This window comes from Agaricus bisporus, assembly GCF_000300575.1.
Source record: "Agaricus bisporus var. bisporus H97 unplaced genomic scaffold AGABI2scaffold_1, whole genome shotgun sequence".
Taxonomy (NCBI): domain Eukaryota; kingdom Fungi; phylum Basidiomycota; class Agaricomycetes; order Agaricales; family Agaricaceae; genus Agaricus; species Agaricus bisporus.
In genome coordinates this window covers 1,196,387-1,219,486 of record NW_006267344.1, presented here as the reverse complement: position 1 = coordinate 1,219,486, position 23,100 = coordinate 1,196,387, and the positions used below count along the sequence as shown (strand labels likewise).

Here is a 23,100-nt window from a genome sequence, read left to right as displayed (position 1 = left end):
GACAACTTTTTGATGAAGAAAGGTATGATCCGTAGCAGATGACTTGATCACGTCATGTAAAGAAAAGATAAAAAGGGTTTCCACTGTATTTGTGAAATACGACTGATCCTACATACAACTATGAACAATAGAACCTCGTACAAGACAGTGAAAAAAAAGAAGACACGCAATATGAAGCTGGCAACAAAAAAAAGTATATAAAAAAGTATGTGATCGAGGGAAACTCAACCAGTAACAGCAAGGAGATATATGACCGTGCATGAAATCGGACGAAGCAAACCAAGTTCGAAGAAAAGAGAGACCATCTCAACCAACCGACCACCGCAAGCGGTGTTAGACTGGGAGAAGCATCGAGCTTGAACTTACCGTGAAAAGCCGACACTGAGTAGCGGTGATAACATACAGAAACTCGGCACAGCAACAACACAACTCGAACGGGCGAATGGACTAGCCATGCATGCCAGCAGAACGAGGAGTGGTGGCCCGTAGCCAAATTTTGTTGTTAGAGCCGGCAAAACAGGTCAAAGCTGATCAGGTAAGGCTCTCTAATCGCGAGGATGAACTTGATCGTTAACCGATACCAGTCTCCCAAAGTCGCGCACAAAGTGCGCAAGCACCGTAACCGGGAGTATCTGAAAAAAATGAACGAGATGAGGAGTCAATGGAGTAGTAGTAGTTTGCAACGTTGAAGGCGTTTCAAAGGGTAAAAATGTAGGTGAGAGGAGTGAGACCAGGTGAGATAAATCACAATAAAATATTGAGCATTAGATATCCAAACTATCCAACGGAAGGTCAGATCCAGAGGGCTGTAGGTCTTCAAACTAGTGTTGGATATGCGAGACTCGAGATCAATCAGATATGCAAGACATAACAATGCCGATGTATTGGCCGCGCGAGGCACGTCACCACAATTAAGTGGTCGTACGCCTCAAGCACGAGATGGGGTGTAAAGAATGGGGACACAGTCAAGGGGCAAGCGACGAAGAAGGAAAGGAGAACAAGACAGAACCATAGGGCGAAACGGCGCTCGCGCTCATAGAGGGAGCAGCACGTTTCAAGCAACCTCGGGTCTTGTGACAGTATCGCGCCCCAAGAAAGTATCAACCACATCCTGGTACCCATCATTGCAGTCATAGCGAACCGAGATCTTCCGATCGATTTGGCTAGCATTCAAGCGAGAACTGGCCACTGACCAGTAGGGCGCAGCCAGCAAACCGAGCGTGTAGCACAGCTACAAAAGAAACTTCGCAAATAAGCTTGTGGTGTACCACGGGCACACCAAGCCCAGACCACATGTAAGATAGCGATGGATGATGATGATGATGAGCGAGAAACAATGCGAGAGAAACATGAGTGATAGCGTTGATGATTAGCGTGATAGTCCATGTCATAAATGTACAGCTATCTGCTCCGGCAGATAATCGTGAAACTCGAGGTATTGACGGGACGGGATCGAGTATGTTTTTGGTCGTTCGTTCTTTTTTCCCGGACCGGCAACGACAGAATTGCATGGCAATCAGAATTGAGAAGCGAGGCTGGAAGGACCAGCAATCTGACGTTGGGCTGAATTTAGCATGAGAGTCTCATTTAAGCCACGGAGTCGGTGGACTTCGGTTTCAGCAGCCTTCAACCTCATCTCGAGCTGCTCCTTGACAGTTTCAAGATACCTGATGTGACTGGTAGCTAGAAAATCTCACGTTAGCGTCGCCAAGCATAATAGTTATGCAATACTAACCTCGATCAAGCAGCGAGACTTTGCTTGACTTCTGGTTGGAGGTAGGGAGGTTTTCTTTGAGGCGAGTGTACCCATCGCGAAGCTCGTCACGTCTCCTTTGCTCAGACTCGATGCGTTGCTTCCTGATAGTTTCGCGACGCCTACAGTCACTTATTAACACATAACAAATGAAATAAAGAACAAGGAGACATACGCATCATTGTTAGCCTGACTGTTGGCAAGAGGTGGCGGTTGGAATTCCTCGTCGTCTTCTTCCTCGGCGTCGAGGCCAGCTGCTTCAATGTGGCCATCGTCGGAGGTCTTGCTGCTTCTTCTGCGGGCTCTAAGTGTAGGGCGGTTGGCGGCAACACCGATAGGGTTGAAACGGTGAGAGCGCGGAACAGTGGCGGCATAAGAAACGCCGGCGGCAGAGCCAGCGCTACTGTTGCGTGAATGCCGGCCTGAGGGTACCTCTGGGACAACATCACCGCCACTGAGATTGTACGACAGAGCGGGAGGAGAGAGGCTGGGTCCCTCGGGAGGTGTATATGAACGTTCCGGAGACGCAGTATTGAAAGAAGGCGAGTATGTATATTCCCCTGACAGAGTCAATGCATTGTTAAATGCGAGGGGTGAGGAAGATGGAACTAAAACAAAAAGGCTCAGTGGGAGATACAAACCGATTATTGAGAAACAGCACTCACGACCAACAGAGAGCTCGAAGGTAGTAGGAGACTGGGGAGGGTACTGGAGATACTCGAGGCCACCGTTTTCCATGTAGGAAAAAGAGGGGTCCATGGAGTCCATGTAGGACGGGGCCTTGGTCTCAAAGTCGAGAGACAGAAGTTGGGAGGAAGACATGCTGAAGAGACTTGAAAGAAAAAAAAAGAACAAAGAGAAACAAAAGACCAGAAACGAGCTAGGGAGCTGTGGGACGGATGAGATAAGGAAAGAAGGGAAAGGGGCAAACACACTTTGGGCTCGTGGAAGATAGCTGAAGGAACCTGACGGGACGGAGAGGGGAAAAGAGGCGGGAGGAGGGATGGAGGGGAAGGAAGGGAATGAGGGGAGTTATATAAGCATTACTTTGGGCCGATGGATTCAGACTCCGCGCGCCATGAGGCTGCACCGGCGATTCCAGCTTTCGCCGTTCCCAAATCTTATTCAGTCTTGACCTGTCTAGCTTTTAGAAACAACTGCCTCCGCTCGGCACCATCATCTTTGCGGCAGAACGCTGGAACGCCACCCCAGCGCCCTGGCTGGGCTTTCAGCTCCCCTCCTCCCCGTCTTCCCTCCTCCCCCTGCGCTTACGAGAGCTCTCAGCCCTTACCCATGGCTTCTCGCCTGACCCACTGGCTCCAGTTTCTCCCAACCTCTCAGCCGATTTCTTCTGAGCAATTTCGGGCCACCAGCGCTCCCTCGTACCGGACTCCGTTTGACGTCTAATTGTGCCGTTTACATTTGAATCACTTATCACCTATCAAGATCCGGTTTCCGAGGTTCTTCGGTCAGCCTGCGAGCCCTTGTTCTCGGTTCGTTTCCCAAACTAGGAACATACCATCATCTGTGACCTCCCAATGGGGCTTGTGCTTGCTCACCAGACACAGCAATTTGTTTCTCACCCGCAACGTTTTTTTAATATCAGACAAAATCTTCCCGTATCAGCACTAAATCTGGCCTCCAAATACCATATTGGTCCGGTTTCATGCGCAGTGGTGCAAGCGATCCTGTTGTGATTGCATTCAGTCCGTGGATTCAAAGCGGACCCAACACACTTCTGGTGTGACATCGTCAACTTCATCTTTTCCAAACAAAAACCGGAATAAATCATCATTCTGTACGTGAAGGTCGTTCGTTACAAGTCATAAGGGTCGTCGGAATAATTCATCCACAAACTAGATAACAAGCGAAGCGAAAAGAAAGATGTGTCCGAAATCGGTGGCCAATAATCTGTTCATCCCTTATAGTACCCTAAGGAGGTCATCTATCTGTGTCAAACTTCCCATCGAATGGCCCGATACACGTACCTCCATAGAATGGCCCCTTCATACTAGAATAGTGCTCGAGCCGCTTCGAGAATCGCCAGACCAAGAAGAACATGTAAATCTAAACCTAATGAATATCGATGCACGGAACAAACAGCTCCTCTCACCTGGAAGACAAGGTCGATGCAAAGGCCAGCAATAAAAGCAACGTTAAGGCTAGAAAAGCCGGTGGCGCAGAAGCCGGTGGGAATGGAAGAAGGCGTAGCATATCCAGCCTCAACCGACTCAGTCCAAAGCTGGCCTCCGTTATCACATTCCCATTGGATCTTGTCTTTTCTGTGGAACAGAACACCATATGAACGTCATCGGAGAGGATCCAAAAAGTCCGAAAGGAAGTCCGCGTACCCTCGTTGTAATTGAACAATCATGATGATGGCTCGAATAGCGCATATGACAATTATGAACGGCCAGATGAATTTGTTCACCCGAATCCAGATATATGACCGCTAATGAATTATCAAACAGTTATTGATGGTATACTCCGATGTTTCCAAACGTCATGGAGGACTGACATTGGAGAGTGCCAGGATCGTCAATATTGCACCTACAGCGACGCCGATGCCGATGCCACCGTAGATTTGCCTATATTCGGAAGGTGATCAAAAGAGTGCAAAGTGAGCACCGACGGCACAATAACCCTCACCATTCCGGAAAGAAGAAAAAGAAAAACTGGCCTCGTAACAAGAGGAAGATACCCCCCACCATGCTGTAAACCTAATCACCGTTTTCCCTGCATCAAAGAACCGGTCGTTTCAGCGAAAACGCTCGACACGCACAGCGATGGCTACAGCCCAGGCAATAGCACCAGCTCTCTGGAAGGGAACATCAGAATTAATCCATCTGTTCCGCGGAATCTGGAATACGTACGAGGGGAAGAACGAGAAGACAGTTATCGCACCTATAGATGCAATTACAATGCTGTTGAAAACCAGCCCAGATTGGAGAAAGATGCGTGATTTCACTGACCACATTGCAGATCCGAGATGATGAAAAACTTATAGCGGAGTATCAAACGGTTAAGAGAGCGTATACAATGTTTAATAGTGGGTATATTCGTGGTCAATAGATGCTGCGCTGCTCCTGCAGCAATCGTCGCCAATGGTTTGACAGAGGTGGAGACAAGTCCTTGTCGTTGCTCTGCGACCAATCTAGTCCGTGACGTAACACTACCCATGTGACACCCCGCTGCGAATATGACGGGCTTTATGATCACTTCAACGCAGGTCGAGATCTACACAGGATCTACAAGACGTATGTCGCCACAGTCAGCCGATACGTCCAATAAGGGCTTTGCGCGAATCATCCGTGGGATATCCGATTTTCAAGTTCAAAACAGCACGTTTCAGAATGCAAGTGCCGAACCTTGTTTCCTGATAATGAGGAATAACATCAAGCAGTGAATGAAGCTCGGTTCTAGTTCTCTATGAGCGCATACCTATGCCAGCATCGATTTCCGGCTCCCATCAAGCTTAACGTCTTGATTCTCATCGTCGAGGTCATTTCATTGAAAGCAGCTACCACGACCTCATCTCTGGTTCAGGTCCATATATGAGCTATTCCATATAGAAAGACTCATTAAGGTCAAGAGTTTGGGCTATCGGATTTGGAACCGAATCGACAAGCTGGCAGGAGGATTGGCTCGTCGCATATCCCCTTTTGGCTCATCTTCGGGAAGTATTACTGTCAGAAATTGTTCAGAAATAGCCAACTGGTACCGCAGCCACGGTTCTGGGAAAGTTCTTCCCAAACCTTCCATTCAAGAACTGCTGTTTAGCTGATCGATGTTCGTCTATCGTCTCATCGTGTAAGCAATCTATTACTGTTATTTACACATATCAACATTGTGCCAAGAACACAGCTCGTTCCGGCGCTTCTTGCATAAAGTGTGCCTGCAATACAACTTATAATGGCCGACCTACGAGTAGAATCCATTGTAACGCCTGCTATTATAATCAATAGCATTCTATGACTTCATTCCCAAAGATGAGATACTTGTCAAAACCAAGAGGATTGGTGCGCAGGGTGGTCAATGAAGTTTGATTTCGCTTTGGGTTCCTTCTCTTACAAATGTTTAGTCTGACAGCCATAATAACGCTTGTAGGGCCCCAGAAATAGATCCGGAAGTCCAGGCTCGCTAGACTATAAACTGAAGTTCATCGGCTGACATGCAAAGCTGGATACATACTTCATATCACTACGCCACATCGCGAAACTGTCTCGCATCATAGTATTACCATGAAAAGAAACAAGAGAATCTTTCATGTTTTGGCTCGCGGATTCATTGATGCTCTAATTAATAGTCAAATCTTTGTGCATGCAGGTTTCAACGAGGCTCTCACTGATGTTTATCCTCGTTCGATCCGGAGCACTTTAGAGAAGTGCGAACGTAGTAAAATCGCGTTTCAGCGTGTTTTCTTTTCTTTTTCTTTTTCTTTGACTTTTTGCTGGGGTAGACGACTTGACTCGTTGAATATACTGATTGGCATATCAGCTCAAGAAGCCAATGAACGTCATGTCATTGAATTTATAGGGCACCTTCCAAAACTAAACGTTTCCCTTCCTTCTTTACGCTCTTCCGCCATCACTAAAGCGTACGAGCCACTCATAATCTCATGAGCTATTTTCCATGAGGGCCCATGAGTTATCACATTACCCACGGGCACCGAATATATCATGAAACTTTTGGACTGGTAAGTTCGGCTGTCTCGCGCGTGTTTCGCGGTCGAACGAGCGCTTATAGGAAGTCATTGCCAAACTTATCCCGCCATTGAACATTTGATGACATCAAAAATTCTATCCCTTTTTTCCTTTGAAACGTGCCCCACACGTGTATGATGCAATCCATCGATATTGAGTCTGGAATGGGTGTAGAGTTCATCCTATCGCCCATGTCGGAAGAGGGGATGAGAGAAAGGGACCGATAGTTTATCAACAAGAAGTTGGAAATAACCTTCACTGTGAATAGTTACGGTCAAAGAAGCTTTGAACGAGATTGCAAAGAAAATCAAATAATGCGTGTAAAATACATGCTGTGTAAATGAAGGTCCAATGTATCAAAAATGACAAGGAAAGCAATGAGAGTCATATTCATCGTCGCGTCTCCAAGCGTCTGCGATGTTTTTCTCTTTCAAGTCATGAGGAGAGTGATAAACCAAATGTAGTCGGCGACGCCTAACATCACCATGTCCTCGAATAAGAGGGTGAAGGATCAGTCGTTGATGCAGGCAAAAGCGGGTGAGTCGTGGTGTTCGTTAGGAATTTCAATGTCACGATAGGACGGAAGCAAAAGTTCTGAGAAGCCATGTGCCCAATGAAGAAGAGATTGAATGTGAAGTAGAAAATAGGAATGGGGGAAAAAGCGCTGGATTAGACGGAAAAAGATTGGAGAAGAGATTCGCCAGGAATCTGCTTCCCACTACAGCAGGCCACACAACTGTGATCATCGATCAAGACGATAGCATGTGACGCCAGTACGCCACGCTGCAGTTTTCCGGGGGTCAGATTACAAGGGGCCTAGGCACTCGCCGCGGTAGATGAGATACAGTGTACCCGCGGAAGCATGAGGAGCGACCTTTCCCGCGTAGCACGTAGAAGCCTGCAAATAAATGTCCCAAGATGCCGAGAAAATAGAGGTAGGGAAAAAGAATGAAGTCGGTTATAATGCGATGTGGTTTGAGGAAAGAAAGTTGGGAAGGTGAATAAATGAGTGGCGATATGTAGTTACAACTGTTCATGCTCTGAGGGAACGGCAGAGCTGGGACGCTCTGGTGTTGATAGCTGGAGCTTGACATGGGCAGACGCGGGTGGAGTAAGCGCTGAAGCATCTGTGACGGCCAAAGTCTTGCCTTCGAAGACAGAAGGAACGAGGTCCGTACTTCCAAGGGATATTTTTTCGTTGATACCCCGTAGCCTGGCCATTTCTTGCTCGAGTGCATTTATACGAGCTTTGAGATCTTGGTTTGTCTTTTCTAAGAGCATAATATGATTGGTGGCTAGAAGAAATGGAACACTTGAGAGAATAGACATGGAAAGGTAGGGGTGAACCTACCTCGCTCTAAAAGAGAAACCTTGCTGCTTTTCTGGTTGGAAACAGGGAGGGCGTCCTTTAGTTTGGCGTAGCCGTCGCGCAACTCGTCTCGTCTGCGCTGTTCTGCCTCGATTCTCTGTCTGCGGGTAGCCTCTTTGCGAGTGTGGGCAAGGTTTTCAACGGCGGGGTGGTTGTAGGCTGCGAGACCCATGGGATCTTCTTCGTCGGAATCGCGAGAGCGGCTGCGGCGTCGACCGGATGAGCTGGTGGGAGAAGGGGTAGGGTTGTACCTGACGTTGGTGCGGTGGACAAGAGAGTTTGCTCGAGAGGGTGCGGGAGAGTTGATGCTGCTGCTGTTTGAGTGGTTGGAGTGGTGGTAAAGTCCGTCCGCCGAGGTGTCTGATCCGGATATAGGTGGGGAGAGAGGATCATACATCTCGGGTGGGGAAGGGGGTGGGGGAGAATTTGAAAGGGGCAGGGAGCCATGAGGCGGCGAGGACGAATACACGTTGGCGTGGTGAAATTGATGAGGTATCAGAGGAATGTTGGGGTATGGATGCAACCCTGCTGGCTGCAGGTCTGAGACGAGCTGCTGCTGGCCTGTATGAAAGAAAAGACAATCAGATCGCGGGCACGAGTTGGCGAGAATGAAAGAAACACACGTTGCGGAGGGTTGGGGTGAACGACGTGGTAGGGCATGTGTCCATTGTACGCAGACATGTTGTAGGAGGAAGGGTCCTGCTCTGTTGGATAGAAACCGTATGTCGGCGGTGGAATCGAAGAGTCGTCTTGCATGGGATGTTGGTCCATGGCGAAAAGAGAGAGAGGCGGAGGACTGAGGCAGAACGAGAGCCTGGAAAAGGAAGGCGGCGGGAAGAAACTTGTTGAACGCCGGACTCTGCCTTGTTCTTCTCCGCTTTCCGGTCCGTCTCATGTCCCAGGCCGATGTCCCCGTCCACGCCTGGCCCCTCCCCAAGGCGCCCCTCCCCCCGCACAGACTCGCAAAACTCGCTAATGCCCTCGGCGTTGCCGTCCCCGCCGCGTCCCCCGATCCATGCCGCCGCGCGCCGACGCCCTCCGCCCCGCCGGCCACCTCCAAGTTCCTCCTCCACGTCCTCCCGCCGCTCGCCTTCCCCTCCGACCCCCCGCCGTCCTCGCCGTCCGGCTACCACACCCATTTTCGCCGCGGCATCCTCGTCCCCGTCCATGCCTCGTTCCAGTCGCAGCTCGCCGCAATCGCGAAAGAATATGCCCTGCCCAGCAGCGTGGGCCTCGTCCTCTACCTGATCACGCAGCCGTCCGAGGAGCCCGGTCCTCTTCTTTCTGATGATATTTGGAAACATCTATGGACAAGAGTCTTACAGGTCGAGCACCGCGACGACTCCCGCCCTCCTACCCCGGGACTCCTCAGCCTGAGAACCGCCCCGGCTTCCCGCTCGACTCCTCATCTGCCCACCAGTCTCCGTCCGTTCGCGTCCACACCCACGGGCGAGACCCCTCCACCCGTCTTCAACGCGACTTCTCCATCCACCCCTTCTTCCGTGTCTGATCCACCATCCCTCTCCAAGTCCATCCCTGGCTCTTCCCAAGGCGACCCCGAGACACCAGATACTTCTGCCGCGTCCAATGCCTTTGGTGCTCAGCTAAAAGCCCAATATCTTGATCTCCCCGGCCTCCACTCTCCATCATTGATTCCCATTCTCGCAAAAGTAGAGTTCGACATTGATCGCCGAAAGGCTGTTTGGTACGAACCCTGGTTGAGGAGTCGGAAGGCGAACCACGCCAAGCGAGCGGAAAGTAGGTCAACGAGACGGCAAAGCACTCATGAAGAAGACGCGGAGGATCATGCTCGCCAACCACCAATTCAATTGATCATAAGTCAGCAACGAACTGCCAGTCCCCTCTCAATGTTCGCGTCGCCAGTGGATGGCGGGTATACACCCATTGAACAGGTTGAAATTACAGGCTATCAGCAGCTCTCTGACGGCGAAGACCCACTGGATTACCAAAACAATGAGGAGTGTCATACTACCTTCACTCGTGAAAAAGATCCATTGGCGGATGTCTTTGGCACTGATGCTGATACTTGGGCAGACATTCGAGCAACCGTCGGTCGCAAGAGAGAGTCAGATTCGGGCGCCGTCGGTCTTGCACTCACAGCGGCAGACCTAAGCGGCTTGGATGACGATGATTTACAAGAGCCCCGCTCCTTCGAAGAAGAGGAGGTACGCGAATTGCTTCAGCAGGTGTCTCATACAGGTTCTCTTCTAACTGTTCCTTCCATTGATCTGTCACTACCTCAGTCGAATCGCTCGTCGTCTTCAATGCATACAGCCAAACGACATGGACATGTTCCGCCGCCTCTCGTTCTTCCACCCAAGGATGCTATTAATGACCTTGTAGTACCTTCGGAGTCTAGTCCTTGGCCCGGTAGTGCTGGAAGTGTAGGCCTCGCCTATCTCAACAGTGACTCTTCACCCAAAAAGTCTCCTCTGACAGGGTACTCGGAGGGAGAAACCTCAGAGGAGTTGCATGATCAGTATATCCGTGCTCAGAGTTCAGTCGAACTTGAGAAGCAAGCTGATGCCTTCGGTGATGAATTGGAGTTTGGTGATTCAACAGAAGACGTGCGTTGTTTTTTTAGATTGCACTCCGCTTGGGAATATCTGTACTGAGCTTGAGGTAGTTTGATGAGAACGACCCGAACGATCGCCGCCGCAGTCAATTCTTGTTCAGGGCACAGCTTGACGAAATTGAACGGGTATGTCAATTGTACTCTTTCACAGTTCGATTGTTTCATCTGAATTCGCGGTGTTTTTTTCCATAGACCATGGCTCAACTTTCTCCTCGGATACTCAAATCAGAACTAGAAGGAGACAATTCCCTCTTATCCCCCAGGATGCCAAGTTCTAATTCGCCTTTACCTTCACCCGGGATGTTAAATGCTGATTATTATACTTCTCCCTCTTTCCGGGTTTCAGATGACACAAACAACATTCCGTGAGTCTATAACAATATTCATTAATTAGATCTTTTCAGTAATATTTCTCTTAAGTAGTGCGCTCAGTCATCCGGATCGGGTACAAGGGCCGTAAGTCACGTATGGGTCGACCGGAATAAAAACTTATCCATCCCATTCCCAGTCCTCGGACCTCTAGTGCAGGTGTCACATCGACGGCATGGCCTGCCGTTCCCTTCTCCTCGATCCGAGAGAGTCGTGTATCTGGAAGTTCGAACGGGGTAGACGAGCCACCCTCTCCTCCTAGACTTGCCTTGAATGGAGTCACTACTTCTGCTCCCCGTTCCTTCATCTCAACATCCTCTAATGCAATTTCTGCGGAGACAGAGCGAAGGAAACAAGAATTAGAAGAAGAATACCCGGCATTAGCTAAATCATCCGATCCTGTATCAAGTTCTACTGCGGATTCTCCAATTGTTCCGCTGTCTCCTGATCCTTTCGCGCGATATCCATCATCCGCTCCGGCCGAGTCGACGATTCGTGGTCATAACTCAAACTCATCGTATCAAGGGACACGTGGTCAGGGGTCCAGGCCTTTAGAATCTGTTGCGGAGGATGAAACCATTTCAGGTTCTCTAGAAAAAAGTCGTTGGAGCGCCACGAGCCGTTTTTCTGCTGACTCAATCACTATCATTGGAGATGAGGGTATACCTGCAGTCAAGCCGAGTATGAAAGCCTCTTTGATGACTGTGCGGAGCATTAAGAAGCTCTGGAGAAGGAGCAATCATCGATCGAATCCAAGCAATGCATCAATAAATTCGAGTATTTCTGGGCGTGGTTCTCCCCCAGTTCCACCGCTGCGCCCTGAACGTCCATCACGGGAGACGATGGATCTTCCTGATGTTCCGGTGCCGAAGATTTCAACCAACCTGAATATATCTGGTCGTAGTTCGCCACAAACACCGACGCGGCCTGAACGTCCTTCAGAGGAGACGATGGATTTCCCTGATGTTACGGTTCCGACACCTCCGTCAAATTTCAGAGCCTTGTCCACTGAGCGGAATCAGTCCCTTTCCTTGGCACCCGCTCGGGTGTCACAAGACCATTCTAGGTTTCCAGCTCCACATACTACATTGCAAGACCAATATGTTCCGTCGCAAGACCGAACCAACGGACCAAATGGTCAGAATAAAGTTATACCACCCCATTCGAAGCAGGGACTTCAGATTCCTCAGACCCCTATTCTAGAAGGGCTCTCACCATCCCCTTCGCTTCCGAATCCCGAGGGATACCCTGTACCTACTTCATTGTCCGATCACCCTGAAAGTCTTATGCCAGGTTTGCAACTGCCTTCTTATGGGGGTCGGAAAACAAACGTGTCGCCGATAATTCCTTCTCAAAGGCTACCCGAACCAGGTGGTTCGTCTATGAACAAGTTCCATTTTGACCAAGAGTCTCCTTATCCCATACATAAGCCGTCTTCCCCCCGATATTCACCTCGTCCTGTTTCTCCGCCTGCGCTGCGTATGCAGTCCCGTCAAGCGAGCGACGTATGGCAACAATCCCAGGGATTGCCTTCACCATATTCGGACAAGGAAAAACCTGTACGCAGGTCCATACTAAAGACATCCCAGAAGTCACCCAAAACGCCGCCACTCCCACTCTCGAATAGCCCGGTACCTTCGGAATCTAGGGCCAACACTGATAGAATGCATTTACCTTCTTCTAGCATTAGTCGATCTCGAAAGCCAAGTTTCCAATCTACGAGATCTTTTACGACTTCTAACGAAATACCACCAAGCCCGCAAATACAAAACAATAGTCTACTGATTGGCAAGAATGGATTGGCGTTGAGTCCAGACCATGATGGTCAAGTGTCCGGAGGATCGGGATTGATGGTATCTTCTATCGATTCTTCACCTACTTCACATAGACAGAATCTTGGGCGACAAACCTCTCCTTCACCTGATCCGATAACTTCTTCACGTTCTTCGGTGGATTCCAGACCCAGTTTTGACGCATCGCCGTTTGAAATCGTTTCTCCGAAAATGACGAACCCGCATATCATGAATTTGACTACTACGAATGAATAACTTTTTTAAGTTATGTTGTTTTTACGTGTTCTTTCTCATGCCCCTTATTTTCAAACGTGGAGGTTAATTACGCTTTTGATATCATACATACATATTACATACATACATACATACACTCATGCTCACGGTTTCGTCCCATGTCTTGTAAAAAATGATTCTCTTTTTTTTCATGGGTTCTTTAGTTTTGAATCATTGGAATTTAGATTGGTTTGTTCTTGGTTCTCGTTACACTCGATTTATTAGCTACTTATTCAATGCACAATTGTTTCATTCAAATCCCAGTATCGGGTCGATCACAAGATAATTTATAAAATTCGAACTACGTATCACTGGGACAAGCAGAATTCCCTTTATAACGGGGTATAGTAAACAAAATACATCAAACACAAAAAGTGATTGAAACTAATAGGGGCAGTTGAATGCTGAAAAACTTAGCAGCCAATGAGTCGAAGTACAAGGTATAAGAATGATCCCAAGAAGCGGACTGCAGACAGACCGGCACTGAAAAAACCACAAAGACAAGTTGGTCAGTCATCTCTATACTAAACAGCACGGTTTTATTACTCACAAAGCGTAGAATAGGAAAGTGAGATATGGGTTGAATGTGCTTCCTTGCTTGGTTATGTGAGTAGCCACCCATTCTTGGAATACAGTTGATGTGAAGACGACAATCAATAACCTTTCAATCAAAAAAAAAAAAAACATCAATCAGCACATTGTAGTTTCATCAGACGCTGAAACAGTCGGGAAAAAAATGGAAAAAACTCCGACAACACACCACGATTTGGGGTGAAATAATACAAGGCACCGCATAGACGTAATGACCCCAAAAAAAAAAGAAAGCACGACTCACATATTCGTGCCGACCCAAGCAAGAACGACATTTGTTCGACTGTTTCTGTCATGATCAGCTTGTTTCGTAGCAGCGTCACGATGCTCCTTCTCTTGAGGCTGTTTGACCTTGAGTGCACTTCTAGAAGCAGCCCAAAGGCGTTCGACATCCTCCTTCTCAGTTGGCAATTCAACTTCCATTATGTCTTTTCCATCGTCACCCTTGATCTTCTTGGCGCCGCCTAAATCTTTCGCGGCTCCATTGTCGCCCTTGGTACCCCATGTGACGTCGTGCAAATTACACATGGCATACATCATGAGAATGTTGACGTAGGATGGCAGGAAGAACAAGTACTGCGCAAACGAGGTAAACATGTGCCAGGGTTCAAAATGCATGAAAGAGCCGATGAAATAGAGACCATATGTGGCGAGAACGGCAATGAACACTTGTTGGAAGTCGGAGTTATGGAGTAACACACTAAGAAGAATGCGGTTAGACAGTTGAGAGTATGAAATAATAATGAAACATACTGAGGGAACTGGTCCACGCTGTGAAGGTCATCGCGAACTTCATTATAAACCGTATATATGGCACACCAAGTCGCAATGATGTTGCACAGACCAAACATGAGTATCGCAAATGTGTATGCCCATTTTGAACCTTGGGGACGGTTTCCCAAGGAACAGACGAGGACGAGGAAAATAACACCAATGTAAAGGTTGAGAAATATTTCAAAGACAGCTTTCCCTGCGCCGTGACTGAGGAAATTGAACGCGTCAGAGTTAGCATTGGCTGTGGCAGAAGAAACAAGCTAGGCGACATTAACAATTTAGCTGCGGCGGGTAGAACAATTGTTACTTACAAAGAAGAAAGCCAGATAATAATTAGCCAGAGAAGTCCATGTGAACACAAGTTGGATTGCATTGTAGATGAACTCGAACTGAAAAATAGGGTTTGAGATTGAAAAATGAAAGATTAGTGTTGCAAATTACCTGTAGGAGGAACATTCGAAAGATGTTTTGACCAGATGTCCAGATACGGAAGAAGAATACGGTGGCGTGGATTGAAGCAAAGAGGGATCCATTCAACCAACGGCGACGCTGCGAGATGAATTCCGGGACCTGCGACACAGTCAGCGACAATAAGATGACGAGGAAGATAACCCACAGAGGTCGGAACATCAGTCGACGCCTTGGCACTCTTGACATATTTGAGACTGCACGATGGACACAAGTTAAAAACGGTATGAGGCGAGATGGAGTATGATACTCACGTCCATGCTTCGCGTTTTTTAGTCACAATTTCAAAGCACAAGATACGATCCTCGGCCAGGTACATGTTTCGCTGCATCGAGTAAGAATCATATTTAGAGCGGCAAGTAAATTCAAGTCACCTCAAAGAGTCCAGCTGAGCTATTGCCACCATGCATAGTCTCACCCTTGAAGTAAGAAGCCAGAGGCCCCTTCCCATCGGGACCATTTTGAAGAGCTTTGTAACGGTAAGCGCTAAATGCACCGGGCAAAACGCTGATGTAGCCAAAAACACTCTAAAATACATGTTTAGTGTGAGACTTGAGGGATGATGATTGACAATGTACCTCCAAAGGTTTATCGAGGATATTAGAAATTTTGTACTGGAACAAAAATCGAGATGATCAGAATAAACCCGCGTGATATACAAAAGAAATACCTCAAAGTTTTGCGAGGCAGCAAGGGGGCTCGTCAGTAAGAGACCACATCCACGGCCTGTATCGACACAGATTCTAGACGTTACTTAGACAACAAGCAAAATGAGAAAAACGAAAGGCTTACTCTCCACAAGCTCCACCAACACCCGAATGCTTGTCGAAACCTTTTGCATATAAGTAGAGAAATAATTTAGGACGTGAGATTGGCTTACACTTCCAGAGCTCATAGATAGAGGTCCCCGTTGGCTTGGTACCGACATCGAGAAGAACACAAACTGACAAGATACAGCTTAAACAATGGCTATCAACAAGGAGAAAGAACATACCATTAGGGTTGATGAGAGGACCAAAGGCGTTGAAGAACCAGCGATGGCTGTTGAGCTTTTTCTTGTTTTGCTCTTTGAGGCAGAAAAGAACCTGGACGGGACAAGAGCCTTGTGATACCTCGCCTGTTTCCGTGACAACGACGTTTGAAGTATATCTGATCATGTCAGATGATGGCGTAAGAGTTGGACGGATGATAACACCTACTCAAAGATGTGGGCTGTGACATCTTTGCCGCCGACAGAATCTTTGGCTATGCCTTCCTGGTAACAGCCCATCTGATGAAAATGATGGATAACTAGTTCTAGATGTTGGTATGAATGCTGGCCAACTCACGAGAGTGAGGACTTGGAGAGTGCGCTTGTTGATCTTGCTCCGGCCATCGGAGACGACGCAAACTACCACCTTTTTCCAGCCCTCTTGACCCCAGACCTTTGAGCGGTTCCTGCCACAAAGATGGGCAATGTTTTTGATGACGCTTTGGGGGTAGAAGATAAGCGAATGAATAGAGAGAAAAATATTAATGATGGGACGCACGCGTTCATAGTTTTTACAAATAAAAATTCGTCCTCGTTGTACATTGTCATGACGATGAAGAGCTCGGTGTGGCGCTTGTATAGATAGGGTCGAAGGGAGAACTTGGAGGCCATGAAATCATCGGGGTCGCAGGTTGCGGCGGTGTATCTCATTTTGGACATTTCTTCGAGGTGTCCCATACCGGCAGGAATAATGGAAGCGGGGACGGGGACATCGAGAACGAGATTGCCTTGGAAGAGTTGGACCTGGCGAACAGACCTTCTCTTGAGGAGTTTATCCCTTGCATCGGACCAGCCGGTTTGCTGGGGCCTGAGGCCGGCGTTCTGAGGCGGGTACATTGGGTGATACGGGAGGGAAGGGACGGGGGGAATGTGGTGCTGGGATGTAGTGACTTGGGTCATCTCGGTAGGATTGAGGTGCGCCTGAGAGCCAGCGTAACTGCTCTGGTAGGATTTTGCGTCCCAGTTCGACTGGTCGTCATAGTCGTGAGGGTACTTTGTGTTGTAGCCGGCCTGCGGCGGGACGTATTCTGCAGAGAGACATGAAGCGGGGGAAGTAAGAGCGGGGGCAGTCGACTTACGTCCATAAGGATCGTTGTGGCGGTGAGCCATGGGGTTGGAAAAGAGCGGCGGGGTGAGAAGAGGCAAAAAGAGCGGGCTGGGAAGGAAGAGAGCTGGGTTGGCTGATCAAATGATGGAAGATGGGGCCATGTGCCCGCAAGTCCGGTTGACTCGCAGCCGCTCTGGCCCACGGCGGAGCCTGTCCGCTGTCGTGCAGACGTAGTCATGAGCAGAAAGAGATGTATTCGGCGTGCGCTGGGCGAGGCAGGCGCGGGCGCAGTGGGCCACGGCGCTGGGGATCCATCGATCAACTTCAAACTCCGCAGTGCCTTGTCTGCCACCTCTCCTGACCTTTTAAAGCCTCACACCTTCGCTCTCCCCGCTGCTGCTCTCGCTCTCTTCCCAGTAAGTCCTCCTCCTCCTTCTTCTTCTCACACTCCCCCATCCTCCTGTTGTTACGTATGTGACAGCATCTGATCCACATGTCCTCCAGCCCAACTCTCAAAACCACCTTCTTTGTTCTCCTCTTTCTTCCTCTCTCCCTCATCTCCTCTCCTCCCTTCGCACGCTCACCCCCCCCTTCTCTTCCCAGTTCACTTCTTTAAACATCATCCATGGCCGACACCTCCACCCATAGACTCGATCTCCGTGTCGGTGGCAAGTACAGACTCGGCAAGAAAATTGGTTCTGGCTCCTTTGGTTGGTCTTTTCTATCCGCCACTCCAATTCAATACCTTACCTCTCCCCGCTTAGGTGACATCTACCTCGGCATCAACATTATTTCTGGGGAAGAGGTTGCCATCAAACTCGAGTCAGTCAAGGCTAAACATCCCCAGCTCGAATACGAGTCCAAGGTCTACAAGACTCTCGCCGGCGGTGTCGGCGTTCCCTTTGTTCGCTGGTACGGTACCGAATGTGACTACAACGCCATGGTCCTCGACTTGCTCGGGCCCTCCCTCGAGGACCTCTTCAACTTTTGCAACCGCAAATTCAGTCTCAAGACCGTCCTCCTCTTGGCTGACCAATTGGTATGCCGCTGCTACCCTTTTTCGGTCTCTCGTTCCGTCACTCATCCTTCTCTCCAGATTTCCCGCATCGAATATATCCACTCTCGCAACTTTATCCACCGTGACATCAAACCCGATAACTTTTTGATGGGCATCGGAAAGCGCGGCAACCAAGTCAACGTCATTGATTTTGGTTTGGCGAAAAAATTCCGTGACCCGAAGACCCACCTCCATATCCCTTACAGAGAGAACAAGAATCTCACCGGTACGGCTCGCTACACTTCTATCAACACCCATTTGGGTGTTGAGCAAGCCCGTCGCGACGACCTCGAGTCCCTCGCTTACGTCCTCATGTATTTCCTCCGCGGTGCCCTCCCCTGGCAGGGTTTGAAAGCCGCCACCAAGAAGCAAAAATATGACCGCATCATGGAGAAAAAGATGACCACACCCACTGACCTCCTCTGCCGTGGTTTCCCCAATGAATTCGGTATTTTTTTGAACTACACCCGCGCCCTTCGTTTCGACGACAAGCCCGACTATTCTTATCTCCGCAAGCTCTTCAGAGACCTTTTTGTTCGTGAAGGCTACCAATACGACTACGTCTTTGATTGGAGCGTCCAGCGCAACACTCAGGATGACGCTGCAGGCACTAGCGCCAAGGCTACTGCCGGTCGCAGGAAAGTCGTCCAGGAGGAGGAAGATCACCGTGCCAGTGACCGTCTGTAAGTAGTAGGTTTACCTTCACGACCAATCATCTTATTTTGTTAACAGCCTTCGTTCCCACACTCGCCAGGCTCAACAAGCCGCTCCGGGCGCTGTAGGACAACAACGTGCCACTCGCGGCCGCGAGGCCGAACTCTGGTAGATGGTGTAAAGTCTTTTGGCTCTATTTCGTATGCGCGTCCCGGGTGACCGAGCAATGGGAGGGCAGGTGCAGTTCTTGCTCGGTATTGTGTTCAATGTTGTGTCGGTCCCATGGCATGGGTCGAAGGCATTGGGGAAAGTGAGGTTCTGGACAAGACTCAGTTAGGGCACGTCCGGTGTTCATTCTGGGTTTGAGATGGTGCAGCATTTGTCTTTATAGGTTCCATAGCCCTCCGAGTTTCCCCCACCTTTGCGATATTGGGTGCGCACATGCAAGGGTATGACAGGCGACAATCATATCCCAACACGTTGACACGGCTTGTATCCCTTCACTTTATGATTCATACGGACGCTGTTTCTTTTCAGATCACTCTCTGCCCGCTGGTTCGACCTAGTGCGAGAGTTGGTTGCCTCAGTCTCCTTTCCTTGCCTGCTTCCTTAATTCCATTATAGCGCCCGTGTTCTATGATCTGGAGAGTTTCTCGCTTCATTCCCCTTTTCTTCATTAGTTCTTGTGCCATTAGTACCATAACCCTCACTCTCTTCTCCATGATCTTCACGCGCCACGTGTTCCTTTCCTGATATTGCTTTGTTACTTCTCTCTTCGTGTTTCCTACCGTTTTGTTGTCCTCCTATCCCCCACTTTGATGTCATACCGTCAAAGGCGAGAGGGACGGGAGAGGGCGTCGCGTCTGGCTGGCACTCTGCAAGGGAAATTTCACAATTAGGCCCAAGAAAACAATCCCCTCTCTCTAATGTTTTTGTACAATTATGACTTTATCGTATGGTACAGCAGAGTATACTGGTTCAGATGCAGAATATAAGCAGTAGGCATTAAATAGAATGAATACTTGTCAGAACCTGAGCGTTGATTTGTAGGGTGATGCCAAACACGTCATAAACAAGCCGTCCACGTCCACAAGTCCAGCTGCCCCCGATATCTGATTCGTCGCTCGCTCCTTTTCCTCTATGGCTTCCCTAGCCTTGTCTTTTACTTCCAAGAAAGAGGACGAGAGTGGTCTAAGTTCTTACTACAACAACAAAACAACTATCATTCAGGAGGCTCGTGTCTTCAACGAATCTCCAATCAGTCCAAGAAAATGCAGGGCCCTCTTAACAAGAATCGTCTACCTACTCTATGTCGGTGAGACATTTGGAACCCAAGAGGCAACGACCCTCTTCTTTGGGACCACCAAACTCTTCCAACACAAAGATGTAAGGCTTAATTTATCGCGAAAAAGGCACTCAATATCGAACACATCTACAGAGCGCGCTGAGGCAGGCAGTTTATCTCGCTATCAAGGAACTTGCTACTACGTCGGAAGATGTGATTATGGTGACCAGCAGTATCATGAAGGACATGCAACCCAACTCCGAGGTCATCTATAGGCCAAATGCGATTCGGGCTCTATGTAGAATTATCGATGTATGTACCCTCCAACCTTATGTTTCGATGATCCTCAACTATTTGTTTACAGCCTTCGATGGCTCAAGGCGTTGAGCGATTTTTCAAAGCCGCTATCGTCGACCGCAATCCCTCCATATCCACTGCTGCTCTTGTTTCAGCTTATCACCTCTTCCCCAACGCTAAAGATGTAGTAAAACGCTGGGTAAATGAAGTTCAGGAAGCAGTTAGTGCAAAACAATCATCTAGCTTCTTTGGTTCTGGAGGTGGCGGAGGTGGTTACCTTGGATTTGGCGGAAGTAGTCAACCGAGTGGACCGCAATCGATTCAATCGACGAGTAATATTGCGCAATATCATGCACTGGGTTTACTATATTTGATCAGGAAGCAGGATAGGATGGCTATCACGAAAATGATTCAACAGTTGGGTGGAGGCAAGAGTGGTGCAGGTACAACGCTCAAGAATCCAATGGCGTTGTGTATGTTGATTCGGTATGCCGCAAAGGTCATGGAGGAAGATCCCAAGTATGTTACTCTGGCTATTTTTCTCTTCCTGTTCTGATCTATTTTACTTTTGTAGCGTCCAAAAGCAAATGCTTGATCTACTCGAAGGTTGGTTGCGCCATAAAAGCGATATGGTCAACCTTGAAGCGGCCAGAGTCATCTGTGAAATGAAGAATGTCACTTCTCAACAACTAACGAAAGCTATTGCCGGTAAGGAGAGAATAGTCTTTTTGATCTATCGCCATCCTCACCTATCCCAGTGCTTCAGCTATTCCTCTCTTCCCCAAAGCCCGTACTTAAATTTTCCGCCACTCGCACTCTTGCCGCCCTTGCACTTTCTCATCCCACCAGCGTAGCAACCTGCAATGTCGACCTTGAAAGCTTGATTGCGGACCCTAACCGCAGTGTTGCCACATACGCGATCACTACTCTTCTGAAAGTAAGCTGACCTCCTGGTATACGTGGTAAACAGGTTAATTTTTTCTTCTTTCTTCCAGACTGGCAACGAGGCCTCAGTGGATCGTCTAATCAAACAAATCACTGGCTTCATGGCCGAAATTAGCGATGAATTCAAAGTCATCATTGTTGACGCAATCCGGTCCCTCTGTTTGAAATTCCCCGCGAAACATGTATCGATGCTAGGTTTTCTTTCTGGTGTCCTTCGTGATGAAGGTGGTTATGATTTCAAGCGAGCCGTTGTCGAGGCCATGTTTGATATGATCAAATTTATCTCCGACTGCAAGGAGCAGGCCTTGTCGCATCTGTGTGAGTTCATCGAAGATTGCGAATTCACAAAGCTTTCTGTTCGTATCCTTCACCTCCTTGGAATCGAAGGACCCAAGTCACCGCAACCTGCGAAGTACATCCGCTTCATATACAACAGGGTTGTCTTGGAGAACGCGACTGTGCGCGCCGCCGCGGTCGGCAGCCTGGCTAAATTTGGCATCAATGCTTCGGATAGCAGCCTACAAAAGAGCATTCATGTCCTGTTGAGCAGGTAAGGATCATCATTGGATCTTTGCAGAATGCTTGACTAAACCCTTTAAGATGCCTTGACGACGTGGATGACGAAGTCCGAGATCGAGCTGCCATGTATCTCAGAGTCTTTAATCAGAAACGACTTGCCGACATCTATATCAAGGAAGGTAAGAGTCCGACCCCACATTACTTATTACGGTGATCGTCATCATTCAATAGAGTCCGTATTCTCGCTTGCGGCACTGGAAGCCAAATTAGTCGCATATGCCAAAGATCCCACAGCAGCTAAACAGCCCTTTGACGTCTCGACTGTACCAAAAATAAGTCGCGCCCAGGCAGCGCAAGAAGCGGCTCGTGAGTGGGTGTATGTGTATGCAGTGTACCTCTGACTAATTGACACGACCAGGACCGAGCACTTTGGACATGATCGGCGTTCCAGCTCCAAAAAAGACACAGGAAGCTCCTGCTGCCCCTTCTGCCGCAGAAAAGCAATCTGCCTATGCGCAACAGCTTGCAGACATATCCCAATTCTCGTCATATGGACCCGTTCTCAATAGTAGTGCTAACCCTGCCCAGCTCACGGAAAATGAGACTGAGTATCAGATTACTTGCGTGAAACACATTTTTTCGAATCATATCGTATTTCAGGTATCAGCTTCCAAATTTACCATTACGCCGATCATTGACCTTCTAAAACATAGTTTAATGTATCCAATACACTGCCGGACACGGTTCTGGAACAAGTTTCCGTCATCATGCAACCGACGTCGGAAGAATCGGGTTTGATCGAAGATTTCATTATTCCTTCGACGTCTCTCACATCATCGAATTCCCCGGACATTGTGTATGTTTCGTTCACCCGCACCGAACCCGATCAGTACGCCATGGCATCCTTCCAATGCACCCTCAAGTTCATCAGCAAGGAACTCGATCCGTCAACTGGTCAACCAGAGGAAGAAGGCTACGAGGACGAATATCAGTTAGAAGAAGTCGAGTTGAGTGCAGGTGGGGACTATATTATCCCCAGCTACGTCACTTTTGGTGCAGAATGGGATCGTTTACGCTCTGGACCGAGTGCAACGGAAACTTTTGCACTATCAGCTATGGACAGCCTCAAAGGTATGTAACAAAAGTACTTTTGACTGTGATGTTTATGCTTATCACTTTGTAGCCGCATGCGACTCCATCATCGAAGTGCTCAATATGGAGCCCCTTGGTGGTACCGAATCACCTTCATCGACGTCAGTGCATACTCTACAATTATCGGGGATCGTTACAGGTGGAGGCGGAAAAGTGTTAGTACGATGTCGTATGACCTATTCTCGTGGGCAGGGTGTGACGTTAGAGCTCGGTGTTCGAGCGGAAAAGCAGGAGGCATGCGATCTTGTCGTTGCCGCTGTAGGCGGATAGATATACACGTGAATCGGTCAGTTTCATGGCGTGTCACAGCCGATGATGTGGGACATGCTAGCATAGTTACCAATACACATGATCGCTTTTTCCGGTTAGGGCAGTAGCCTGTGGGTCGGGATTGTGATTGAAGAGGACCGGAACGGAGGTGGAC

At 48.6% G+C, this 23,100-nt stretch overlaps 7 protein-coding genes across 7 annotated transcripts; 3 read left to right on the top strand and 4 right to left on the bottom strand.

Moving 5' to 3' along the window:
• Positions 1-61: 61 nt before the first annotated feature.
• Positions 62-2,756, bottom strand: AGABI2DRAFT_189491 (hypothetical protein). The gene is made up of 5 exons (XM_006454134.1): positions 2,689-2,756; positions 2,419-2,641; positions 1,929-2,361; positions 1,736-1,875; positions 62-1,683 (listed from the first exon to the last, which is right to left on the bottom strand). The coding sequence occupies exons 2-5, from the start codon at positions 2,573-2,575 to the stop codon at positions 1,517-1,519; spliced, it is 897 nt and encodes a 298-aa protein (XP_006454197.1). The 5' UTR covers positions 2,576-2,641; positions 2,689-2,756; the 3' UTR covers positions 62-1,516.
• A 767-nt stretch (positions 2,757-3,523) lies between these two features.
• Positions 3,524-4,903, bottom strand: AGABI2DRAFT_189490 (hypothetical protein). Its single transcript, XM_006454133.1, has 9 exons — positions 4,726-4,903; positions 4,627-4,657; positions 4,536-4,571; positions 4,403-4,473; positions 4,272-4,341; positions 4,105-4,205; positions 3,867-4,035; positions 3,742-3,820; positions 3,524-3,685 (listed from the first exon to the last, which is right to left on the bottom strand). Exons 1-9 carry the CDS (start codon positions 4,728-4,730, stop codon positions 3,669-3,671), a joined length of 579 nt encoding a protein of 192 aa, XP_006454196.1. The 5' UTR covers positions 4,731-4,903; the 3' UTR covers positions 3,524-3,668.
• Positions 4,904-6,743: 1,840 nt separating this feature from the next.
• On the bottom strand, positions 6,744-8,709 carry AGABI2DRAFT_189489 (hypothetical protein). The gene is made up of 3 exons (XM_006454909.1): positions 8,449-8,709; positions 7,808-8,386; positions 6,744-7,751 (listed from the first exon to the last, which is right to left on the bottom strand). Exons 1-3 carry the CDS (start codon positions 8,594-8,596, stop codon positions 7,480-7,482), a joined length of 999 nt encoding a protein of 332 aa, XP_006454972.1. The 5' UTR covers positions 8,597-8,709; the 3' UTR covers positions 6,744-7,479.
• Positions 8,710-8,718: 9 nt separating this feature from the next.
• Positions 8,719-12,838, top strand: AGABI2DRAFT_113948 (hypothetical protein; the record flags this gene model as incomplete). Its single annotated transcript, XM_006454132.1, has 6 exons — positions 8,719-10,011; positions 10,090-10,413; positions 10,473-10,547; positions 10,614-10,786; positions 10,845-10,877; positions 10,930-12,838. 6 exons carry the CDS (start codon positions 8,719-8,721, stop codon positions 12,836-12,838), a joined length of 3,807 nt encoding a protein of 1,268 aa, XP_006454195.1.
• Positions 12,839-13,269: 431 nt separating this feature from the next.
• On the bottom strand, positions 13,270-16,556 carry AGABI2DRAFT_60607 (glycosyltransferase family 2 protein; the record flags this gene model as incomplete). The annotated part of the gene is made up of 17 exons (XM_006454131.1): positions 13,270-13,339; positions 13,407-13,517; positions 13,692-14,147; positions 14,201-14,481; positions 14,533-14,610; positions 14,663-14,791; positions 14,838-14,886; positions 14,944-15,014; positions 15,064-15,216; positions 15,268-15,303; positions 15,360-15,432; positions 15,482-15,521; positions 15,570-15,632; positions 15,684-15,838; positions 15,889-15,959; positions 16,018-16,159; positions 16,219-16,556. The coding sequence occupies 17 exons, from the start codon at positions 16,554-16,556 to the stop codon at positions 13,270-13,272; spliced, it is 2,316 nt and encodes a 771-aa protein (XP_006454194.1).
• An 836-nt stretch (positions 16,557-17,392) lies between these two features.
• AGABI2DRAFT_62578 (hypothetical protein) lies at positions 17,393-18,511 on the top strand (the record flags this gene model as incomplete). The annotated part of the gene is made up of 3 exons (XM_006454130.1): positions 17,393-17,477; positions 17,532-17,806; positions 17,864-18,511. 3 exons carry the CDS (start codon positions 17,393-17,395, stop codon positions 18,509-18,511), a joined length of 1,008 nt encoding a protein of 335 aa, XP_006454193.1.
• Positions 18,512-19,584: 1,073 nt separating this feature from the next.
• Positions 19,585-23,041, top strand: AGABI2DRAFT_189487 (hypothetical protein). Its single transcript, XM_006454129.1, has 11 exons — positions 19,585-19,864; positions 19,917-20,075; positions 20,128-20,579; positions 20,635-20,768; positions 20,819-20,997; positions 21,056-21,555; positions 21,606-21,703; positions 21,756-21,890; positions 21,943-22,184; positions 22,238-22,655; positions 22,708-23,041. The coding sequence occupies exons 1-11, from the start codon at positions 19,619-19,621 to the stop codon at positions 22,944-22,946; spliced, it is 2,802 nt and encodes a 933-aa protein (XP_006454192.1). The 5' UTR covers positions 19,585-19,618; the 3' UTR covers positions 22,947-23,041.
• Positions 23,042-23,100: the final 59 nt, after the last annotated feature.